This window comes from Peromyscus leucopus, chromosome 4 (assembly GCF_004664715.2).
Source record: "Peromyscus leucopus breed LL Stock chromosome 4, UCI_PerLeu_2.1, whole genome shotgun sequence".
NCBI classification, from domain to species: domain Eukaryota; kingdom Metazoa; phylum Chordata; class Mammalia; order Rodentia; family Cricetidae; genus Peromyscus; species Peromyscus leucopus.
In genome coordinates, this window is record NC_051066.1 from 95,594,351 (window position 1) to 95,617,906 (window position 23,556).

Genomic DNA, 23,556 nt, shown 5'->3' on the forward strand with positions numbered 1-23,556 from the left:
GGTGTTTCCGAGTAGTTATATCATCACCTTCCAACATCCTTATAGTTGCTAAAAAATGTCACTGAATGTCAACTGATCCTTACAGAGGAAAAAATTTAAACAACGGGCTCAGTGATAGCGTACTTCCCCAGCATGATAAAGCTCCCTGGGTTGATGCCCAGCTCCTCTCTCCCCCTAAAAAGATAAAACTTTCTGTGTGTGGTGACACATGCTTTTAGTCACAATACTCAGGAGGCAGAGACAGGTGGATCTCTGTGAGTTAGAAGCCAGTCTGGTCTACACAGCAGGTTCTAGGCTATCCAGAGATACACAGTGAGACCCTGTTTCAAAAATAAATCAACAAAAACAGAAAGATAAAACTAATATATGAAGTTTGTAACAAATTACCCTTAAAATTTGTGATATTGGAATTTTTTTGTCAAACTCTTATGCTCTCCACAGTTCAGAATCCAAACTTTAGAAGTCCCCCTTCCTCACCCACAACCCCTGTGCAGTATTCCAGGTCCTGGTTTCTGTAAAACAGGTTACCTTGGAGGCATTTACACTTAATGAATGCCCACCACTTTCTGCTGATGGTAAGCCAAACATTCTCGTCTAGGATAACTCATCATACTTAACATACTTAATATGTCCAGAGAGACAAAGAGGCTCCCTGAGGCAATGGAACTAATTGCCAAGATGCTTCAATATTTTTTTTTAAGATTTATTTATTTATTATGTATACAGCATTGTGTTTGCATGTATCCCTGCAGGCCAGAAGAGGGCACCAGATCTCATTACAGATGGTTGTGAGCCACCATGTGGTTGCTGGGAATTGAACTCAGGACCTCTGGAAGAATAGCCAGTGTTCTTAACCTCTGAGCCATCTCTCCAGCCTCATTCAATTTTCTTCTCAAGATACTAGGCAGATACAGAAAGGAAGCTAGTTCTGGGCACTCTGTTACCCAAAACAAAAGCCAGGTTTACTTTGACCTTTTTGGGAGATGAGAAAAAACTTTTGCCACTTAAAATATGGCAAACCCCCAGCCAGAAACCTGAAGCAGCCTGAGTAAACAGGTCAGCTTGCACAACAGAGCTGGTGACTGAGTCTGGGTCTTGGGAAAACCATTCAAGCAATTTACACTGAGCCAATCACCAGCCCAACATTTCAGCCTTTTGTTTTATTTAGCACAGTTTCATTCTGGAGCCCCAGCCTGGCCTTAAGCCTACAGCAATAAGCCAGCAGCCTTGGCTTCCTAGGTGCTGGGATTACAGGCCTGTGCTACCACAGTTGGCCCACATTACTTTTGCTAAGTAATAAACTGACATCTAAATTGAAGAGCTGGAGAGACGGCTCAGTGATTAAAAGACCTGCTGCACAACCATGAGGTATCGAGTTCTGATCGCCGCATCCACATAACAAACCAGGCAGCCTACACATGCCTGTAAGTCCAGCTCTAAGGGGGAGGAGACAGGATCATCACTGGAGCTTGCTGGCTTCGAGGTAAGCCAAGCAAACTAGAGTCCCAGGTTCAGGGATAGATCCTGACTTAAACGAATGGGCAGAATACAAGAAGACTCCTGACACCCTCTTCTGACCTTCATGTGCACACACAGACATGAATACCTACATACATGTTATACACACAACAAATACATACACACATAAAATACAAAAACGAAGACAAGATTCTGACTTTCTCAATAATTTTTGTCTGGTAGAAATTAAATAATATACTTACTTAATTTTTTTCTAAAAAAAAAAAAAAATTAACTACACTGGGTGGTGCCTTTAATTCCAGCACTCAGTAGGCAGAGGCCAGTCTGGCTTATAAACTGAGTTCCAGGGCAGCCAGGGATACATAGCAAAACCTTGTCTTGAAAAACAATAAATAAATAAATAAATAAATAAATAAATAAATAAATAAATAAATAAATAAATAAGTTTAAAAAATTAATTAATTTTATTTATTTTGTGTGTTTTGTTTGCTTGTTTGTTTGAGACATGGTCTTATTATGTAGCTCTGGCTGTTCTGGAATTCACTATATAGACCATGCTGCCTCAAACTCAGAGATCCGCCTGCCTCTACTTCCTAAGTGCTGGAATTAATGTGCCATTATGCCCAGCAAAAACTTGTCTTAAAAATCAAAAAGCATGACACAGCTCAGTAGCAGAAATCTTGTTTAGCATGCCGAGACCCTGGGTTCCATCACCAGAACCACAGACTAGTTAGTGAAAAGCCTACTGACTAACACACACTAGTGGAGCTGACGGCACCTAAGTACACTAGTTGGTTCACATTACATTAGTACTCCGATTTCCAACTGTCCACTCCTACGAACAGATTCTCTTCAGTCTAGTAAGGGACTGCATCTCAACCCACAGGAGCTGAAACACTCAAAGCTGAAAATGCATTTACTACACCACCCTACCAAACATCATAGCCTAGCCTGACTCAAGCATGTTAAAAGTCCTTTAAATGTTTTAATTTTTACTTTTATTTATTTTGTGGTGGGGAGAATGTACACATGCCCTGACAAACTGTGGAGGTCAGAGAACAACTTTTGGGAGTCAGTTCTCTCCTTCCCTCACATGGCATCTGGGGACCAAACTCCGTCATCAGGCTTGGTGGCAACTGCTTTTACCCTCTGAGCCATCTTGCCAGCCCTCAACATCTTCATTATTATAGTTTGGTGAACTATCTTTCACAAGCCTCCTGGAAGATGAAGTGTTTTATCTCATGTAACCTATCAAAAGTTGTAATGAATGAGAAAGAGAATAATGATGTGGTTACAGCCTCACACCACACTGTGCAAGACAAATGGAGCACACAGCCTACCTTCTTTTCAACACCTCCCTCTTCTCTATGCGGTTGAAGAGTTCCTGCTCCCTCTCCTTCTCCGTCATCTGCTCTAGCCGGGCCCTGTCTTCCTCATCCCCCATAAGATCCTCTCCATAGCCATCGTGGAACTCTTCATCTTCTGAGGAGGAGTCTGAATCTGAACTCGAAGAGGAGCTGTTGCTGTCAGAATCTGACACTTCACCTGCAACAAAGACCAACATCAGATCACACTACATTATGGGGACCCCAGTAGGACACTTGCCACCTCCTGGCTCTCCCAGATGAAATGGCACACAGCCATTTCCACGCACTTAGGGTGTCTCCTTGATCCACCTTTGGTAAATGCAAACAGATTAGGAAAATTTAGGCTGGAAAAATTAACCACCACATTTTTTTTTTTTTTTTTTTTTTTTGCTTTTTGAGACAGGGTTTTGCTCTGTAGCACAAGATATCTTCAAACGCCTCCTGCTTCAGCCTCCTGAGTTCTGGATTGATAGGCTGTGCCACCCACCATACCCATCTTTCAACTCAACTTTGTTACTGTGAAGAAATTACAGGCCTATAAAAACAACCTGTAGACTAGCTCTGCATGGTGATGCAAAACTTTAATCCCAGCACCGAGAAGGCAGAAGCCAGCCTGGTCTACAGAGCTAGTTCCAGGACTTGAAAAACTAAAACAAACAAACAAACAGAAAGACTAGTTTAACTTCCATACTCTATTTAAGATTCACTTGTTAACACTGCCTACAAAACTTTTACACATCTGTCCAGTATCCTTTAATGAGGATTAGCCTTTATATGTCTTAATTTTTAATTAACTAATTTTTTTGTTACATTTACTTACTTAGTGTGTGTATGTGCATGCATATGTCAGAGCTCATGAGGACAATCTTTGGAGTCAGTGATCTCCTACCATCTGGGGTCTCAGGGATCAAACTCAGTTCTGCGTTTGATGGCAAGCATCTTGACCCACTGAGCCATCTAGCAAGCCCAATTAATTGTTTTGAGCTGGAGGCTCACTGTGATGTCCAGGCTGGCCCCCAGATCCTGAGTTCATGTGATTGTACTGCCTCAGCCTCCAGAGCAGCTGAGACTACATAACCAAGCTTGGATCAGTCTCTGTCTTACAATGCCATTACAGTTTTCAAGAATTAAAGCCTGCCATATTGTTTAACAGATTTCTGTGAGGTGTAATGAAAACATTTACCCTGTGAAGCCTATTCTGTGTGACGGTGAATATTGTCCACTTGACTAGATCTAGAGTCACACAGACGACAAGCCTCAGGCGTGCATGCCTACGAGGGGACATCCTGACTAGGTTAATTGAAGTGGGAAAACCAACTCTAAAAGTGAGTGGCATCATTTCCTGGATTTAAGCCCTGGATGCACAAAACAAAGAAAGGGAGCTGTGTACCAGCATTCATCTCTCTCTGCTTCCTGATGGCAGATGTAATGTGACCAGCTACCTCAGGCTCCTGCCACCATGCCCTTCCTGCCATAATGGGCTTTTTCCCAAATTTTATAAGCCAAAATAAACCTTTTCTCTCTTATTTTATTACAGCAACAGGAAAAGTTAACCTTGACTTCACTGCACGGCCCTGCTGGTCTGGACTCTCTTTGTCCTGCCTCTGCCCCACAAGTGTTAAAATTGAGAGTGTATACCATATCTTGCCTACCTCTGTAGAGTCTGCACCAGAAAAAAAGCCATACGGAAGGGGAATGCCCTGTCTTGGGCATCTCAGTCTTTATACCCATGAGTGAATAAACCTGCATTCTTTTTTTAAAAAAAATTATTACTTTAATAAATTTTTATTTTTGCTTTATGTGCATTGGTGTTTTGTCGTTATACATGTCTGTGTGAGATCTTGGAGTTACAGACAGTTGTGAGCGGCCATGTAGGTGCTGGGAACTGAACCCAGTCCTCTGGAAGAGCAGTCAGTACTCCCAACCGCTGAACTATCTTTCCGGCCCTATTTTTTTCTTTCCCTCTGTTTTGTTGTACTTTATTTTTATTTTTTTGAGACAGTGTTTCTCTGTATAATGACCAGCCCCATTTTTATTTATAATTTTAATCATATGTATCTATCTATGTATGTGTGTGGGTCTGTGCATAAGTGCAGTGCCTTCAGAGGCCAGAGGATCAAATCTTCTCTGAGCTGGAGTCACAGGTGCTTATGGTTTACTGTGACCCGAACTCAGGTCTTCTGTAAGAAATGTACATGCTCTTAACCACTGAGCCATCCCTCCACCTCAGCCTGTATTCTTCATAAATTAATAATTCATTTGAATGGTAACTGCCACAAGTAGCTGACAGACAACTGAACGTGAGTAGTGCAACTGAGAAACCAAAATTTAAATATGAGTTGTATTTCATTTATGTTTAAATAGCAACAACTAATAGCAACTTGGTTTCAATGGGTTTGTTCTGTCAAGAAAGAATTTAGGCTATGAACTTGGCAAGCATATTTCAAAAGTGATTTATGTCCTTTGCTGTTCCACCTCCATAGTGCTGGGGACCAAACTCAGGACTTGGAGCATGATAGACAGGTGGGCTGCCCCCGCCAGCTACAGTCCAACCCCTTTAAAAAAGGTCACCTTCACCCCTCTTCCTCCTATGCTAGGCCTAGTGCGACTGTAGTTTTTCTGTCCCCTAGGCAACTCTACTCTCCCTTCCCTTGTAGCATCACAGCAGGAAGACTAACATTTGTGGTCCTGTGGCTACTGGCAGTGCTAACTTGGGTTACTAGTTGGTTAGATACTAGCCTCAGATTTCCCTGCATAAGGGCTAGTATGCACTAGGCAATGCTTTTAGACAGCATAAACATCTTGTCCCTCACAAACTCAAACCCATCCAGTGGGGTTTAGTAATTCTGCATTCTTTTTTACTTCACTTTTCTCAGACTCAGAAGTTTGAGACAGGAGGATCACCAGTTCGAGGTTGACCTGGACTACCCAGATAGTACAAGGCTAACCTGAACTACATAGAAACTACAAGGCCAGTTTGACCTGAATGGCAAAAAAACCAAAAACAATAAAACAAAAAAAGATAACATATATTACTAATGGATATTAAATTATCAGTTAAACCAGAATTTGCTTGATTCAATTTGCATTCATAGACATGGGCTTAAAACCAGGTTAGGCCATTTTTTTGGAGGGGGAGTGGGGGCAAGAAAATATAAAGTTTACCATTCTAGTCCTGGAACAAGTTCAGCTGTCAAAGTAGTCTTGACAAATTTCTAAACTGTCTGCATGGAAGAGTATTTTCTAAGGGATTTCCCTTCTCAGTCAGACCATGAATTACCCAGAAAAGGGAAGAGAAGGTCCTAACACTGAGGAGACCGATGCAGGGGAGCTATGGTCAGACTCCAGCAGCCTCACCAGCCTCAGGTATCACAGACCCATGGTGACTGACAACTACGAGAGCCCCAGCTCTAACAGCAGAGGCCCAGCCGTCACCCAGGCTCCTCCGCCCGTCCTCACAGCCTCCTCCTGGGCTGGGTGCTGAGCTCACCTTCCTCAGGAGCTGAGCTCTCAGCTGAACTGTCTTTGTCTGAACTGCCTGAGGAGGCAGTTTTGTTGGCTTGCTTCTTCATGGTTCCTTTCTTCTCTATTTTTCTGGCTTTTCCTTTCTTCTTATTTTTATTGCTCCCAAATGTCCACTATAAGGAGGGGAAAAAAGGAAAATTGAAACAGGACTAGGCACTTTAATGAGGTGATACATGCTTATAATACCAGTACTCTTGAAGGGGAGGCAGGAGGATTCTGAGTTTGAAGCTAGCCTGGGGCTGCATAGTGAGACTGTGTTTTTAAACACACACAACTTTTCCTGTTTTCTGTGGTTCAGATAGCGTAGTTGCTGAGGGCTGGCATGCTGGGTTAGAGTACACAGGACGGCTGAGCACTCAGGTGGGTCTCAGGAAGGCAGGGAACTTCCGGCAGGAAAAAAATACAAAAAGCACAGGGAGAACTTTCTGGCAACTCCAAGGAAGCAGTAAGTAAAGTCAGATTGTTGAGTCTGAGTAGGAATCTCATTTACAAATCTGGGTTGTGAGGTTGCAAGAGATAGCTCAACAGCTAAGGGCACACACTGTGATTGCAGAGGAACTGATTCAGTCAGACGGGCACTGAGTCATACTGCATTTAAGTGCAGAACTAGATTTGGAACAGTCAGAGAACTCACAAAATACATTGTGGTGACAATGTCTCCTCCTGTGATATTTATTTTTCTGTGGGTAGTGTACATGTACATGTGGACGTGAATGCACATGATGCTTGTGCATGTACAAGCTAGAGGTCAATATCAAGTATCTTCCCCTTACTGCTCTCCACCTCAGCGTTTGAGACAGGGTCTCTCACTGAGCCTGGAGCTCACCCATAGGCCAGACGGGCTGGAAGTGAGCTCCAAGGATCCACCTGTCTCCACTGCCCCAGCGGTAGGGTTATGCAGCACTATGTCACCCAGCTTCCATGTGGGTGCTGGGGATCTGAACTCCTATCTTCATGCCTGCACTTTAGCACCTGCAATGTTATAAAGACGGGGGTGGGGGGTGAAGAGACAACTCAGAAGGTAAGAGCACTCACTGGCTGCTCTTTCAGGGGACCCAGGTTCAGTTCCCAGCACCCACATGGTAGCTCACAGTCAGTCATTTGTTAACTCCAATTTCAGGGAATCCAATGCCCTTTTCTGACCTCCATGGCACCAGGCATATAAATATGGTGTACAGACATATATGCAAGCAAAACACCCATACACATTTAAAAAAAAAAAAAAAGAAGTAATCTGGATTACACTGTAACAATGTTTCATTAGATCATAAACATGAGATCCTGGACTTCTAAACTTAGAGAACCTGCAATTTGGGTCATTAAAACAACAGGTAGCACATTCGTACTTCCAGCCCAAAGTCTTTTGACATTTTAAGCTGCTACTCTGGAATGACTTTAGAGAGCAGCACTTGAGAAATGTGCACTAAATATGGAGACCCTTTCATCACTACAGACTGTTCAATTTTGTAAACTAAAATTTCTACATCTACTACTTAATGAAAACCCAGCATCTCTGCTCCTACCCTAACAGGATGAGAACCCTGGCTGATGAGGATCAGTTTGTAAGCTGGGTGGTGTTTATTCTTGTTTTGGTAATTCTGGGGAGGCATCCCACAGAAGCTATACCCTTTTAAGATCCACACTCTTACTTCACCTGGATAAAATATTGTTGAAGATGCTTTGTTTTGTTTTTGGAGACTAAGTCTTCCTACATAGCACAGTTGAACTCAAACTGGCAATCCTCCCGAGTATTTGTATTATAGGTATAATATAAAACTGTATATTCTGAAATAAAATATTATGTGAGTGAATAGTGACTTGTATAGGTGAATTTACTTTCTTATTTTTTTTTTGGAATCTATGAATTTACTTTCTAAACGGTTATATTTCAATACCTAGATCACCACCTAGAAAGAAACTGTAATTTTATCTTAAATCTGAAGTTTCAGGCATTTCTAGTTTTAAATGCCTAAAAAAAATAAGTCGGTTTAAAAGAATTCAAAACAGTCCACAATGTTCAATTTTTTTTAAGTTAGCTGAGCTAAAAATTCATCCATTTTCTCTGCAGACAGTATTAAGAGTCAATAATGTATATTGTTCCAATGGTTCTTGTGACAAGAAATGGCACAAACATCCATACAGTACTTTCATTAATGTCTCAGGAAAATGGCCTCAATCCACCTTTTCCAAACAGTGCCTGGCACTCTGGACTCCTCCACGGAAATAGGGGATGGTTCAGAGCAAAAGACTGAGCCACCAGGGTCACATGAGTCAGAGAAGCTAGGTCTATTTTTGCCTCCAGATGTGGGTTTCTAATGTGCAACAGAGCCAAACTCTGGACTCCCTAGGGAGGTGTTTGACTGGAGCAAAAACTCCCTAAATGTGAAGTCACACAGTGAAGCCAAGCGGGAGAGAACTATGAAGTCACCTGGCTTCCTCACCCTTCCGCTCTTTCTCTGCCTGAGCCTGAGCCCAGGAGCTGCCTCTCATCTGTTGCATGTGATGCTCACCAGTTTATGAGGAGGACAAAAACAAGGGTAAAAAACAGAAGAAATGTAAATGTTGATTTAAAAAGAGGCTAAACCTGAATGTGAAAAGAACTTTGGTTGTTTTTCTTCCAACAATTTCCAAAAGATGACAAAGCTGCTCCCCTCATGAGGCTGACTCAGTGAGTTCTATGACACCAAAGGAAAACAAGCAATAATGCTATATGTGACCCTTTGGGGAACTAGAATATGACACCTAAAAATACATTTCTGAGGCCAGCGAAATGGTTCAGTAAGGGCATTTGCTGCCAGGCCTGACAACCTGAATTCAATCTCAAGAACCTACATGATGAGGAGAGAACCAACTTCTGAAGTTGTCCTTTGACCTCTCTACATGCTGTGACTCGTGCGTGCCCACATGAATGCACACACAAAATTCATAAAAACTCTTTTAAGAAGCAGATTTTTTGGCTGAAGGTGTACTCGGTAGTAGGACACAGACTGTCACATGCAATGCCCTTCGATCAGTTCCCAGCACCAGAGTGGGGAGAGTCACCTGTATTTCTACACCCAAAAGCAAAGACTTAAAATTTGACAACTTTTGGGAGGACTCAAAGGGTTCCAATAATCCAAGATTTTTTTTTAACCCCTGTAGATCACATTTGCAATATTTTACATTAAAATGTATAAATCAGATATTCCTACATTTTTTTGCTTAAGCACATATAGTTAAATATTTGTGCAATACTTATACTCCTAAAATACAGACTCTAATAAAGTATAAATGAAGATAGTCAAGACTTTGGCCACTGAGCTAGAGACTGCTCACCTATCCCTTCAAAACCCTGACTGAGACAGCAGTTATTGACAGTGTTCCACAGTAAATGGAGTGAGGGAGAAACAGGACAGAATTAGCCAGGCAGCAGGGGCACATGCCTCTAATCCCAGCACTCGGGAGGCAGAGCCAGGTGGATTTCTGTGAGTTCGAGGCCAGCCTGGTCTACAGAGCAAGATCCAGGACAGGCTCCAAAACTACACAGAGAAACCCTGTCCCAAAAAAACAAACAAAAACAACAACAAAAAAGGAAACAGGTCAGAATTGATGTTCTGATGTTTTCTTCCTTGAGGATTTGTTTTGAAGTAGTAGTGAAGGGAAGCTCTGTTGATACCTTTGAAGAGTCCAAATGATCTCTAAGACCCTCTCAGCATTATGAGACTTTATATGAACTGGGTGTTTTTAATCAGGATGGCTCTCTGTATTTGTTTTTCTAGATACTAACAGCCACAAAAGGGATATCTAAGAAGGCATGATTTCTGAACTTCAGTGTTTTTTTTTTTTATGTTTTTCCCTAAAGATTAAAAGGGTCAGAGGAATTGAAGAGTAAATGCAACCTTATGATAGTGTAAAGCCCCTGGTCTGCATCTGAACTCTGAGTACAGAGGCCAGAACGTCCCCAAGTGAGAGCTACCCATAAACTATCAGGGAAAGGAGGAGGATCGGGCTGTCACTCAGGACTCTCATACATACTGACATCCTGCTGCTCTCCTAAGCCAACTGTATGTAAGCCTCACCTAACACCAGGCAAGTGACCACATAATTACATAGCAAAGAAAGCCCAAACTCAAGGCTAGAGAGAAGACATTGCCTTTTTTTTTTTTTTTTTTTTGGTTTTTTCGAGACAGGGTTTTCTCTGTGTAGCTTTGCGCCTTTCCTGGAACTCACTCTGCAGCCCAGGCTGGCCTCAAACTCACAGAGATCCGCCTGCTTCTGCCTCCTGAGTGCTGGGACTAAAAATATGTGCCACCACCGTCCAGCATGGGAAGATATTTCTTATTTAATAAAAACAGAGTACAGCCTGACTCTCACTGAGGTAACAACTTAATGGGCAGCAGTTAGATAACAAATCAGAAGTTGTTACTATACCACCCCATATCATCCTGAGGGTGTGTGGATGTTACAAGCAGCCTGGGACCAGTTTCCTTCCAAACAGTCGAAGGGTGGGATGGAACACAGGATGGAAGTGGTTGCTTCAGACTTGGCTAGCTAGATACTGAGTACTGTGAATATTCTGGAGCAGGAGAACAAAGACACTTCAAGACTTCAGACAGCATCTCTAAGAGGCAGCAATACCTACATGCCCAGGTCTTGGACCCAGAGAAGAAACCATTCTGGCTCTTTGAGCTAATTGTTTTTTTATTTGTCCCCTTGAGCCAGGGACTCACGTAGCCCAGACTGGCCTCAAATTCACTATATAGCTAAGAATGAGCTTGAATGTCTGCTCCTCTGCCTCATCTCCCAGCACAGAGATTATAGGCATGGGTCTCCATGCTGGTTCTAAATTGAATTTTTATGTGAAACAAAAACATTTCAAGTAAATAGTGTTCAGAAAAATAGCTAGGCTAGTAACAAACAGTGTTGGAATTGGGTCAAAAGAACTGGAAAAGAGCTAAGCCTTTAACCTGAGACTGTTTTCTTATCTGTAAAATACAAATAACACATTGACTTGACTGCTTACTATGCCTAACATGAGACTGAAAGGAGACAGACAGAAAGGTGGTTTCAGTCTCATTATGAACCGTGTTCCAGCTGTGTGTAGAGCTCAGTGGGCAGTGCCACCTTAGCACACAGGGAGCCCTGTTTTGATCTCCAGCAGATCCTAACTGGAGACATGAAGATCAGAGGTTCAACTCAGACTGAGAGATGGCTCATCTGTTAAGAGTACACACTACCCAGGTGGTGATGGCACATGCCTTGAATCCCAGCACTCAGGAGGCAGGGGCAGGTGGATGTCCGAGTTCAAGGCCAGCCTGGACTACAGAGCGAGTTCCAGGACAGCCAAGGCTATACAGAAACCCTGTACACACTGCTCTACACTCGCATCAGGTGGTCCACTGATCTATGTTAAGTCCAGTTCCAATGTCTCTAGCTTCTACCAGTACTGCACTCACATGCATATCTCTCTCTCTCTCTCTCTCTCTCTCTCTCTCTCTCTCTCTCTCTCTCTCTCTCTCTCTCACACACACACACACACACACACACACACACACACACACACACACACACACACACACCATTTTTTTTTTAAAGTTTATGTTCGGGCCTGGAGAAATGGCTCAGTGGTTAAGAGCATTGGCTGCTCTTCCAGAGGCCCTGGGTTCAAGTCCCAGCACCCACATGGCAGCTCACAACTGTCTGTAACTCCAAGATCTGACACCCTCACACAGTCTATGTACATGCAGCAAAACACCAATGCAAATAAAAGAAAAATAAATAAAAAAGTTTAAATTCATTTCTGGCTACAGAGTGAGTTTGAAATCAACCACGGACATATTAGAACCTGTCTCAAAAACAAACAAAAAACAAAACAAAACAAAACAAAACAAAAAGCAGAGAATGGGTAATGCCCGAATTTAATCCCGGCATTCAGGAGGCAGAGGCAGACAGGCCTCTGTGAATTTGAGGCCATTCTGATCTACACAGTAAGTTCAAGGACAGTCAGAGAGACCCTGTCTCCAAAACAAAACAAAACAAAACAAAATCCCTGTTCTACATAAATGAAATACACTATTTTATGTTGGAAAAAGAAAATCAGAACTTCCATTGAAGCTGTTTTTCTCCCTCCTTCCCTCCTTTTTTAAAATAGTTTTCTTCTTTTTTGAGATTTTTTTTTAAAGACTTCTTTATTTTATGTATGAGTGCTCTATCTGCATGTACACCTTTATGCCAGAAGAGGGCTATAGACAGTTGTGGGCCACCACGTGGGTGCTGGGAACTGAACTCAGGACCTCTGGAAGAGCAGGCACTGCTCCTAACCACTGAGCCACCTCTCCAGCCCCTTTCCCTCCTTTCTTGTGCTGAAGTCAAAGCAACTGTCAGAGGGCGTCTCTATTCACTGGTACGGATCCTGAGTGGGATTTGAGCTAGCCAGACTCCTGCAGTTGCCCACCTCCCGACTAAAGACAGAAAGGAGCGGAACAGTAAATGCAACTTAGTACCACACGACAAAGGAGGCCAGTGCAATGGCTCAGCGGCTAAGGTGTTGGCTGCCTCACCTGACAAACTTGAGTTTGACCCTAGATCCCACATGGTGAGTGGAAGCTGTCCTATGGCTTCCATAATGTATGCTGTGGCATGTGTACACACACACTAAACAAACAAACAAGTAAACATCATAAATTTTTAAGAGAACATGAAGTCTAGCTTAGCTTTCTCTTATTTCTATTGTATAATTAATCAATGTACAAAAGGTACTATTGTATTTTATAATCTGGCAATCACATAACTAGTTTACTAAAAGCATAAAGAATCTTTGCACTAAATCAGAAAAAATTATAGTCTAGTTATAGAGACAAAACCACAAGTGGAACAGAAGTGATACAGAGCCATAAAAAATATAATTAATACTGTTTGGTAGGAAGCAATGAAGGTCTTTATTGGACACATATACTAATTATTATCTATAAGGTAAAACAAGAACAAAATGCTCTCAGCCATTTTTATTCAAAATTAAAAGTTGTATCTGGGGGTTGGGGATTTAGCTCAGTGGTAGAGCACTTGCCTAGCAAGCACAAGGCCCTGGGTTCAGTCCTCAGCTCCGGGAGGGGGGGCTGTTGTATCTTTTTCAAAGCATTCTACTCTTTAGTTGAGATAGGCTCTCTTTATGCATCCCAATCTGGCCTTGAACTCTTGACCCTCCTGCCTTAGCATCCTGAATGCTGGGATTCTGTGTATGCACCATACACCTTGTTCTATTCATTTTCTTCTACTAATACATGCATTAGAGACACCCAGAGATCACAGAGTGTAAGTAGTGGTACAACTAGGTCCAAATGAAGAGCTTGAAAAACCAGGTTGGTTAAGAGAAAGAGAAGGCAGGAGCTTGAGGGTGGTGAAGCAGATAAACAGCAAGAAGAGGTGGGTCCGAAGAGGGGGTATGGGCACAAACACGACTCCCAAAGACTGCTGCAAGTTCTGGGAGAGAAGATACAGCGGTGCCAGATGCTGAGCTGCAGGGTGGGGCCAAACGCTAGACTTCTCCAGAATGCTGGAGACAGACACCTTTAAAACAGTAACTCTCTCTAGGATGTCCAAATGCCGGTAACCCCAGCACCTGGAGGTGGAAGGAGAAGAATCACAAGTTCAAAGTCATTCTCTGCTACATACCAAGTTTGAGGCCAGCCTGGACTATATGAGACCCTGCTTCAACAACTAATTAATCAATAACAATTTACAAGTCAAACACTAAAAAAGCAAACAAATAATTATTGTTCAGGCAGAAATTTCTACTATTTCTTTACTTTGTTTAAATGTAGCTAATATTCAGTTCTGAACAAAAAAAAAATTTTAGGCATCCAAAGAACTTTACTGAGGACAAGGAAGAATTCACATTTCCTTCTTATCTAGCTGGTAGTTGTTTCTAAAAAAGGATTCTGAATATGTCTCACATAGAGTTCATGAACTTTTGATTTTGTTATATTTTTAAGATTTATTTATTTATTTTTTTATGTGTATTAGTATTTTTCCTGCATGTATGTATGTGTACCACATGAATGCCTGGTACCCATGGATGCCAGGAGAGAGCATCAAAAATCTCCTAGAACTGGAGTTAGGGACGTAAGCAAACTGGCATGTGGGTGCTGGGAACCAAACCCAGATCCTCTGCAAGAGCAGCAAGTGTATCCGCCTGTCCCCATAAGGTTTCTCTGTGTAGCTTTGGCTGTCCTGAAACTCATTCTGTAGACCAGGCTGGCCTTGAACTCACAGAGATCCACCTGCCTTTCACTCCCCTTCCCAGTGCTGAGATTAAAGGTGTGCACCATCACCACCAGCTGCAGCAAGTGCTCTTAAGCACTGGGCCAGGACCTCAAGCATGGCAAGCATGCACTCTGTGAGCTACACCCTCAGCCCAGCATTATGACCTTCAGCCACTGAAGTCTTTCTAGTTCTGAGGCTTGATCCACATGAAACAGAAAGAGCCTTGCTTATTTTTAATGTGTGTCACAAGAATCATTTACCCCAAATAACACATCAGTGTATTACTAAACCTAAGGTTTCCCCTTTAAAAAAATACTACACATAAAATATCCACTTATAGTTCGAGGCCAGCCTGGACTACCAAGTGAGTCCCAGGAAAGGCGCAAAGCTACACAGAGAAACCCTGTCTCAAAAAAAAACCAAAAAAAAAAAAAAAAAAAAAAATCCACTTATTCCCTCACTTGTTGGATCTTATACTTACTGTCTAGTATATATATTCTTCTAAATGGGAAACTGTCATGGAGGTTTTTTTTTCTTCAATCCCTACCCCCTATATCGATTAAGTAGCTATTATCTTGCTCTAAATAAAATCAGAGAGCTTTTCTCCTTGTGACAAACTACTCATTAACTCCTCCACCTGGCCCCTGCAAGACAGGGTCTCATGTAGCTAGACAGGCCTTGAACTTGATCTGTAGGTAGAAATGTCCTGAACTGGTCATGTTGCCTCCACCTCCCAAGTGCCGGATCAGGGTTGTTCCCCCCGTGCCCGGCTCCCACTGACCTTCTAAATGAGCTGTTCTTGGTTTGCAGCTCAGTGAGCAAAGGCACATGCTACCAAGCCTGATGACCAGAGTTCAATTCCTGAAACCCACATGGAGGAAATAAAGAACTGACTCCTGTAAGCTGTCCTCTGACCTCTACATGTGCATCAAGGTAAGGGTGCCCACACCCATACGCTACCACTCACTCACACACAGAACAGTGAATAAAAATTTAAAAGGTTAAAATTAACTGTTCTCATCAATTTTCTGTCCTATAAAACCTAAGGGGAGCAAAAAATATCTCTGTGTATATTCATGACTAAGGACAATAGCAACCAGGTACGGTGGCTCACACTTACAATCCCAGCACTTGGGAGATGGAGGCAGGAGGATGCTGCATACTGAGACCCTGTCTCAGACCAATGATCAAAGAAACAAAGACAAAGGAGTATATTTGAAAGAATTCCAGCAAAGCTTCTGGTACATGTATGTACCAGCTGACTGAGGATGGCCACAACAACCAAAAAATTTTAAAAGGCTGATTTGTAAGTAGCAAAGATGTAAAAATCAAAGCAGAGGTAATATAACACAGTACTGTTTTCCCCCCAGGCATATGCATGGATGGATATTCACTATGACAGAGAAAAAAAGACAATAAGCCCCTATCACAAATCTCTTATTTGGTGGATTCCTCAGATCCCCTAACCAACCTAAAGAATCTACAGCAACCTAGTTCGGGATCATGGCACTACCACTGCGTCCTCTAGTGCCAGAGCAGCAGAATGAAAAATGGGAAAACAAAACCAAACAAAACCCTCGTGTTACCTTCCAACTGTCCACAGCAGTGAAACACTTGCTCTAACTCTAAAGTGCTCTATACCAGGCTAGATGAAAAGACGATCGTTGAGCTCACACAGGACTTGCTATTCCCCATCAGACGGGGCTACGATAAGCTTGTGGCCTGCGGGCAGCAGCAGGAGTTAACTTTGTACGGGGTGCTGGAGCGTCGGCTAAGGGGTTAAGAGCGCGTTGCTTCTCTCACAGAGCTGGTGCTCATTCCCAGCACCCACATCAGGCAGTTCGTAACTACCTGTAACTCCAGCGTAAGGGGATCTACTGCCCTCTTCTGGCCCCTTCAGGCACCCGCACTCTCTTGCACATACCCACACATTGATATACAATTAAAAAATAAACCTTGAAAAGAATAGCCCGAGAGGGAAAAAGGTACTCCAAATTCCTTTCCACGGGAGACAGGGCACAGCCTAACAAGAAAGCTTTTCCTCCCTGAAGTAAACTGACAGCTGAGGAGCGGCGGGAGTGGAGTGACGACTTGGTTTTTTGTTTGGGTGTTTCTTCTTGAGACAGGATCTTGATATACAGTCCTAGCTAGTTTCAAATTCAAGATGTTTGGCTAAGGTAAAGAATACTTACATAGTTAGAACAAAGGCAACCCAGGACATTGGATCTATTCTAACACAGCTGTGAGCTCTACTGCTGTGGAACTAACACACTCTACCTTTCTAGTAGAAGCAGTCAGAAGGATAAAGGGGGAGGGGTTGTGGTGGTACAAGCCTCTAACCCAAAACATTCAGGAGGTAGAGATAGGAAGCTCAGGAGTTTATGGCCAGTCACAGCTACATAGTGAGTTCCTGGCTAATCAAGGCTACAGAGGGAGACCCCATCTCAAAACAAATACCAACAAGATTTTTCTGTATTGTTTATGCATTAAAAAAAAAAAAGCTCAAAATCAAATTAGTTCATAGGCCTCACAAATTTTCTAATAGATCATGTAATTTTACTGAGGCAAATTACAGTCCCTACACTGGAAAAAGAATAAACATTTACTACCTCTTACTGTGAGAAGCAATTTTAGTTTTACTGAATTATTTAAGACTAAAAGAATATTACTACAATCAATCAGAATGCAAACATTCTCAATTTACATACAATGGGAATTGGTAAATACTGTTCAGATGTTAATTAAACATCATTTTATTAAATAAACATTTTTAAATCTGTTGAAAGTAATCTCCTATTCTGTAGAACAAGAGATTGAACAGAGGGCAATGTCTCCCTCCAGGAAATAACTAAGGTGAAAAGTTCTTTAAGTCAAATGAGAAACCTACCCGCCAATCTTCCACCCATGGTCTGGGTCTCTCAGGGCTTTGCTTCTGTCATAGACACTTGAGAAAACTGCCCTGGTTTAGACAATGAACGCTGTTTGATTTGTAATAAATCTTCCCAAAGAAAGCTTTGTGTCTCACAGTACTGACCACTAAAATAAATATGGCATCTGTGTTTTTTCTGTATTACCTTTCTCCGGAGACCGGTATAACCCAAGCTGGCCTTGAACTCTTGATCCTACTACTTCAGCTTTCTGAATGCTGAGATTATAGGCATGTGCCACATGCCTGACTTAGAATTTGTTTTCTAACATAAAAGTGGTATTTAAAAGATGACTTGTTTCAAAAGGTAACTTATGTTTGGGCCATCCACAATACAAAATGGCCACCATGTAAGGCGTATAATTCAAAGCTTTGCTCATACAATTTCTTTTCCCTACTAAGTTCTTGTAGGTCTTGGGTTATAGGTCTTAGTTTAAGGAAGCAAGGTTATCAGGCATCATCAAGTCAGGAATCTTCATCGAATGCTTGCCCATCACACAGGCCTAGCTCCTCCACACCCACCTCATCGTCACTGTCCGACGTCTCTGAGTCTGACGAGGCTGCAGGCTGACTCACAGGAGGCTCCTTCTCCTCAGAGTCACTGCGCTTCCGCTTCGCCAGGGACAAGAGCTCCTAATTGGGCAGAAACAGTCACATCAGTTGTGTTTAATAGAAAAGTGCCCACCTTGATCACTTCATGCCTATGCTTTCAACTGAGTACACGCCCATGAGCACTGGGCATATGAGCAGACAGACAGAAGAGCAGTATCCATGGTACAAAACCAAAGCTTCACCACCACCTGCCCTCTCGAGGGAATGAAACAAACAGGAAATGGAACTGCAGCTATTCAGACTTCCAGATTCCTCTCTACACAGCCGAGTACCGACCACCGATACTGAATAGTAAGAGCTATGTGTGCAAAGGTAATCTGCTTCATGTTTCAAAGGGCAGGCAGCCAACACTCCAAGGATCTTTTATTGTAGTTCATGGTAAATTTAGCATTTGTGGCTATTCTATCTAAAAGCTTACCAACTATAAGTTTCTGAGATCATTTTATATTTTGAAAATGTAAATCAGAAAAAAAAGAGGTATCTCCTATCCAGGGTCACGCAAGTAAGAAGTAAATGTGATGGCCAGAATTCTAATATGATAATCCCAACACTCGCATTCACTATCTACCCTGTCCTGGTGGTTTAAATACCAGAGTGGTGGTGGTGGCTGTCCACTGTCACATGGTCCCCATTACTTCTCCCACATTCTCAGTCCGCTTATTCAAGAACATGGCAAAGGGTCACTCGCTCAACTCTCCGCAGTAACAATACCCGCTGACAATTAAGACTGTTCTTACTCGATGCCAGGCACTTTTCTCAGCATCTGACACTTGCTCTTCACAACAACCCACGATATTATTATTATTATTATTATTATTATTATTATTATTATTATTATTATATTATCATCATCATCATCATCATCATCATCATCATCACCACATTATTTAAAGAGAGAGAAGCACCGGAAGGGCTGGTGAGATGCTCAGTGCTTCCTTCGAAAGTCTGATGACCTGAGTTTGGTCCTCAGAACCCGCAGTAAAGTGGAAGGAAAGAAGAGACTCCGAGAAGCTGTCCGCTGGCTTCTGCACATATATCAGCCCATACACTGGCATCACACACCCACGTGCATCATACGCGCGTGCACACACAATTTTACACACACATTTTTTTAAAATCTATTTTTATTTTATGTGCATTGATGTTTTCCCTGCATGCATGTCTGTCTGTGTGAGGGTGTTGGATCCACTGGAACAGGAGTTACAGAGAGTAGTAAGGTACCATGCAGGCGATAGGAATTGCACCCAGGACCTCTGGAAGAGCAGCCAGGGCTCTCAACTACTAAGCCACCTCTCTAGCACTTACATATACATTTTTAAAAGCAGCATGTGGAGCAGAAGAGGTTAAACAACGTTTCTAAGCTGTATAATAGACTTAGTAACAGCTAGTACATGAGAGTACAGGACTCGAACCTGGCAGTAGAATCCTGGCTCCTAATGCAGTCATGCTTTACTAGTCGAAACCTCTTCCTACTGTACCAAAGAAAGTGCAGTTAATCAATACTGGCAGTAGATCCTTGACGAGTGCTGTGCCATGCCCGAGAAGTGGAGTGCAGGGCAGACTGCAGAGCAGAAGACTGGTACAAAGCTTGTTTCCCTACCCGTCTCCTTCTATTTTAGGAGCACTGTCCTTCCTCCGCCAGGATGAGAAAATGACCTTCTGAGATTAACAGCTGACATGCTTCTTCTTCATAAGCAGTCATGAGATGTCTGTCACTCTTATGTCACTGGAGAATGATTATACCATATTCTGAAAAGGCTACAAGTCACAAGGACATCCATCCCTCTTTTGACCAGAAGTAACTCCTATAGACCAAATGCGTAGTCTACTATGACGATAGTTATGGTTAATGGTTTAAAAATAATAGCTGGGTGTGGTGGTGCACACCTTTAGTCCCAGCACTGAGGAGGCAGAGGCAGGCAGATCTCTATGAGATCGAGGCCAACCTGGTCTACAAAGGAAGTTCCAGGGCAGTTAGGGTTACACAGAGAAACCCTGTCTTAAAAAAAAAAAAAGGCCGGGCGGTGGTGGCGCACGCCTTTAATCCCAGCATTCAGGAGGCAGAGGCAGGTGGATCTCTGTGAGTTCGAGGCCAGTCTGGGGTACCAAGTGAGTTCCAAGAAAGGCGCAAAGCTACACAGAGAAACCCTGTCTCGAAACACCAAAAAACAAACAAACAAACAAAAAAACAACCAAACAACAACAACAAAAAATGTGCACACACCACACCCCCCAAGATATCATTCAAATAAAATTAGCAAATACATAAGTTTAACACTACCAGAATCAAGATACAGAACCCCAGCATCCTCCAAATTTCCTCCTCCTTTCCAGCAACCATGATCATGTTTTCCATCCCTACAGGTTTGCCCATTTAGAGACTGTTACAAGAACGGAATCACATGGTCTACAGTCTCTTTTGAGTGTGGCTTCTTACTTTTCATTGTAAATTTTTTTATTATTTTTTTTTGTGGGTGCACGTATGTGGCGGTCAGAGGACAACTTTTGAGTATCTATCTGTTCTCTCCTTTCACCATTTGAGTCCTGGGGGTCAAATTCAGGTTATCAGGCTTGGCAGCAAGTATCTTTAACTGCCCAGCCATTTCACTGGCATGAATATGGCTTCTTTCATTTAGCATTACACATCTGACATTCATCCATGTTGCAACATGCAACAGTAGTCTCTCCTTTTTTAAAAAGATTTTAGATTTACTATATATATCTATGAGTGTTTTGCCTCATAAGGAGATCAAAAGAGGACACTGGATTCCCTTGAACTGGATTACAGATAACTAGATAGTTACAGATACCATGTAAGTACTGGGAACAGAACCCAGGTCCTCTGCAAGAGCAACAAATGCTCTTAATCACTGAGCCATCTCTCCAGCCCCTCCCATTTTATTGTTTTAAATTATGTGTGTATGTGGGGGGGGGGGTATGTACATGTGAGTGCAAGTGCCTGGAGTCCGGAAGAGGACAGGATCCAATTCCCTGAAGTGATAGGCAGCTATTAGTTGCCTGACATGGGTTCTAGGAACTGAACTTGGGTCCTTTGCAAAAGCAGTAAGCGTTCTTAACCCCTGAGCCATCTCTCCAGCCCAAGTTTGTCTATTTTTAATACTAAACTTCATTCCGCTATATGAATGTATCTTAGTGTATATCACCTACCAGATGAAAATCACTTGGACTGTTTTCATTTGTGGAGCAATTTCATGCTCACAGTTTCTATTTACTTGGGATAAAAATAGGATTGTGCCGGGCAGTGGTGGCCTTTAATCCCAGTACTTGGGAGGCAGAGGCAGGTGGATCTCTGTGAGTTCGAGGCCAGCCTGGGCTACCAAGTAAGTTCCAGGAAAGGCGCAAAGCTACACAGAGAAACCCTGTCTTGAAAAACCAAAAAAAAAAAAAAAAAAAGGATTGTATGTGAATTTGATGATGGCCTTTGCTATTACACTTTGCCCTATATTACCTTAATGCAAAATTATAAACAAAACTTTTTATTACATTTATTTGTGTTTGTGTGCATGTACGGTGAGGTTATGGAAGTCAAAGGACAACCTATGAAAGTCAGTTCTCTCCTTCCACCAGAACCTTTCACCTGGGTCTCAGGGACTGAATTCAGGTTGTCAAGCTTGGAAGCAGGCACCTGTACCTGCTAAGCAATCTTGAATCTCTTTGAGGACTGTAGAATTTGGTTTTAACACATACTCATTAGAACATGTATTTGGATACACTCTTGCTCTGGTTTGAATATGCTTTGTTCCCCTAACTCTTGTAGTAGTTAGTTTTTGTTTTGCGATAGAGCCTCACTATGTGGCCCTGGCTGGCCTGAAACACAGAGATCTGACTGCCTAGTGTTGGAACTAGGCATGTGCCACAACACCCAGCTTCTTGCAGTAGTTTAATCCACAGAGAATTACTTGATGGTATTAAGAGGAAAGGAGGTTGATTTAGCTTTGGTGTGCAGAAGTGGGGCTTAAGGAAGTTACAGCTTCATGACTGACTCCTGACAGCTTTGTAAGCAGACAGACACATGGACTATTCATGTCTCTCACCATGATGTCATCCAGCCGGAGTCTGTACCATGCTGTTGGCTTCCAGCCTCCAAAACTGTGAGCTAGGTACACCCTTTCTCCCTAAGAAGTAACCTAATTCATTACAGTAATGAAATTTTGACTACAGCTTGCAATCAAGTCCTTTCCTAAAACAGTAGCTATTATATTCAGTAGATATTCATTAAAAGTTACTGAAACTGGGCTGGCAGGATGGCTCAGCAGGTCAAAGAAACCAGTCATGAGCCTGAAAACCTGCATTCAATCCCCAGAACCCACAAGGTCAAAGGACAGAACCAACTACCTCAAGTTGTCCTCTGACTTCCATACACCTATGCACTTAAAAGTACACACACTGCTGGGGGACACACACCTTCACTCTTAGCACTCAGAAGGCAAAGGCGGGCGGATCTCTATGAGGACAGCCAGAGCTGTTATATAGAGAAACTCTGTTTTGAAAAACCAAAAGGATGGATGGATGGATGGATGGATGGATGATAGATAGATAGATAGATAGATAGATAGATAGATAGATAGATAGATAGACAGACAGAAACGTGCATTCGCATGCACACGTGCGTGTACACACACGTACACACACACACACCCTTATCTTGCACAATAAATCTGTAACCTCAGAGCTTGGAAGACGGAAAAAGGAAAACTGACACAAGCCTGAGATCAGCCTAGGACTGAAAGGATTTCCAGACCATCCTGGGGTAGCAAATATAAAAACAAACCAAAAACAAGAGGTACCAGTTTATACTAAAAACCCGACAAAATCCATTACCAAATGTATCTGATAAGCACACTTTCACTTTGTGTAGCATATTAGCTACACTACCAGAGTGTGGAGACAACAATGACCTTAAGACTGTGAAAACTGACCTCTCCACTTCCGGAGCTCAACCTAGAAAGCTACTCAGGGAACTCCTGATCAAACCACTCCATGGCTTAATCCTTTATATCCTAATGAGGGCTCCTAGGTAGATGGCTAGAACAATGTGCCAATGAAAAGTCTCCACAATACTGCACACATGATAGGATTTTTATTTGTTCACACGTGTATGCACACACTCGTGCATGTGTGCATGAGAGGGACAGAAGAGGGTGTCAGATCCCCTGGAGCTGAAATTACAGGTGGCTGTTAGCCACCTGACAGGGGTACTGGGAGCCACACTTGGGTCCTCTGGAAGAGCTACAAGTACTCTTAACCGCTTAGCCATCTCTCCACCCACATGAAGAGATGTTTAAGGGTGATTTATTTGATATCTTCCCTGCCCCCCCCCCGGGGGGGGGGTGAGCACTGAACCCAGGGCCTTGCACTTACTAGGCAAGCGCTCTACCACTGAGC

The 23,556-nt window shown here is 42.6% G+C and overlaps 1 protein-coding gene across 1 annotated transcript in view; it reads right to left on the reverse strand.

The window, feature by feature from the left end:
- The window catches only part of LOC114681111 (RNA polymerase-associated protein RTF1 homolog), a 59,581-nt gene that overhangs the window by 25,084 nt on the left and 10,941 nt on the right, over positions 1 to 23,556 (reverse strand). Inside the window, 3 exon segments of the mRNA XM_028854399.2 lie at positions 2,820 to 3,024; positions 6,337 to 6,484; positions 18,061 to 18,171. Coding sequence (XP_028710232.2) covers positions 2,820 to 3,024; positions 6,337 to 6,484; positions 18,061 to 18,171 — 464 coding nt within the window.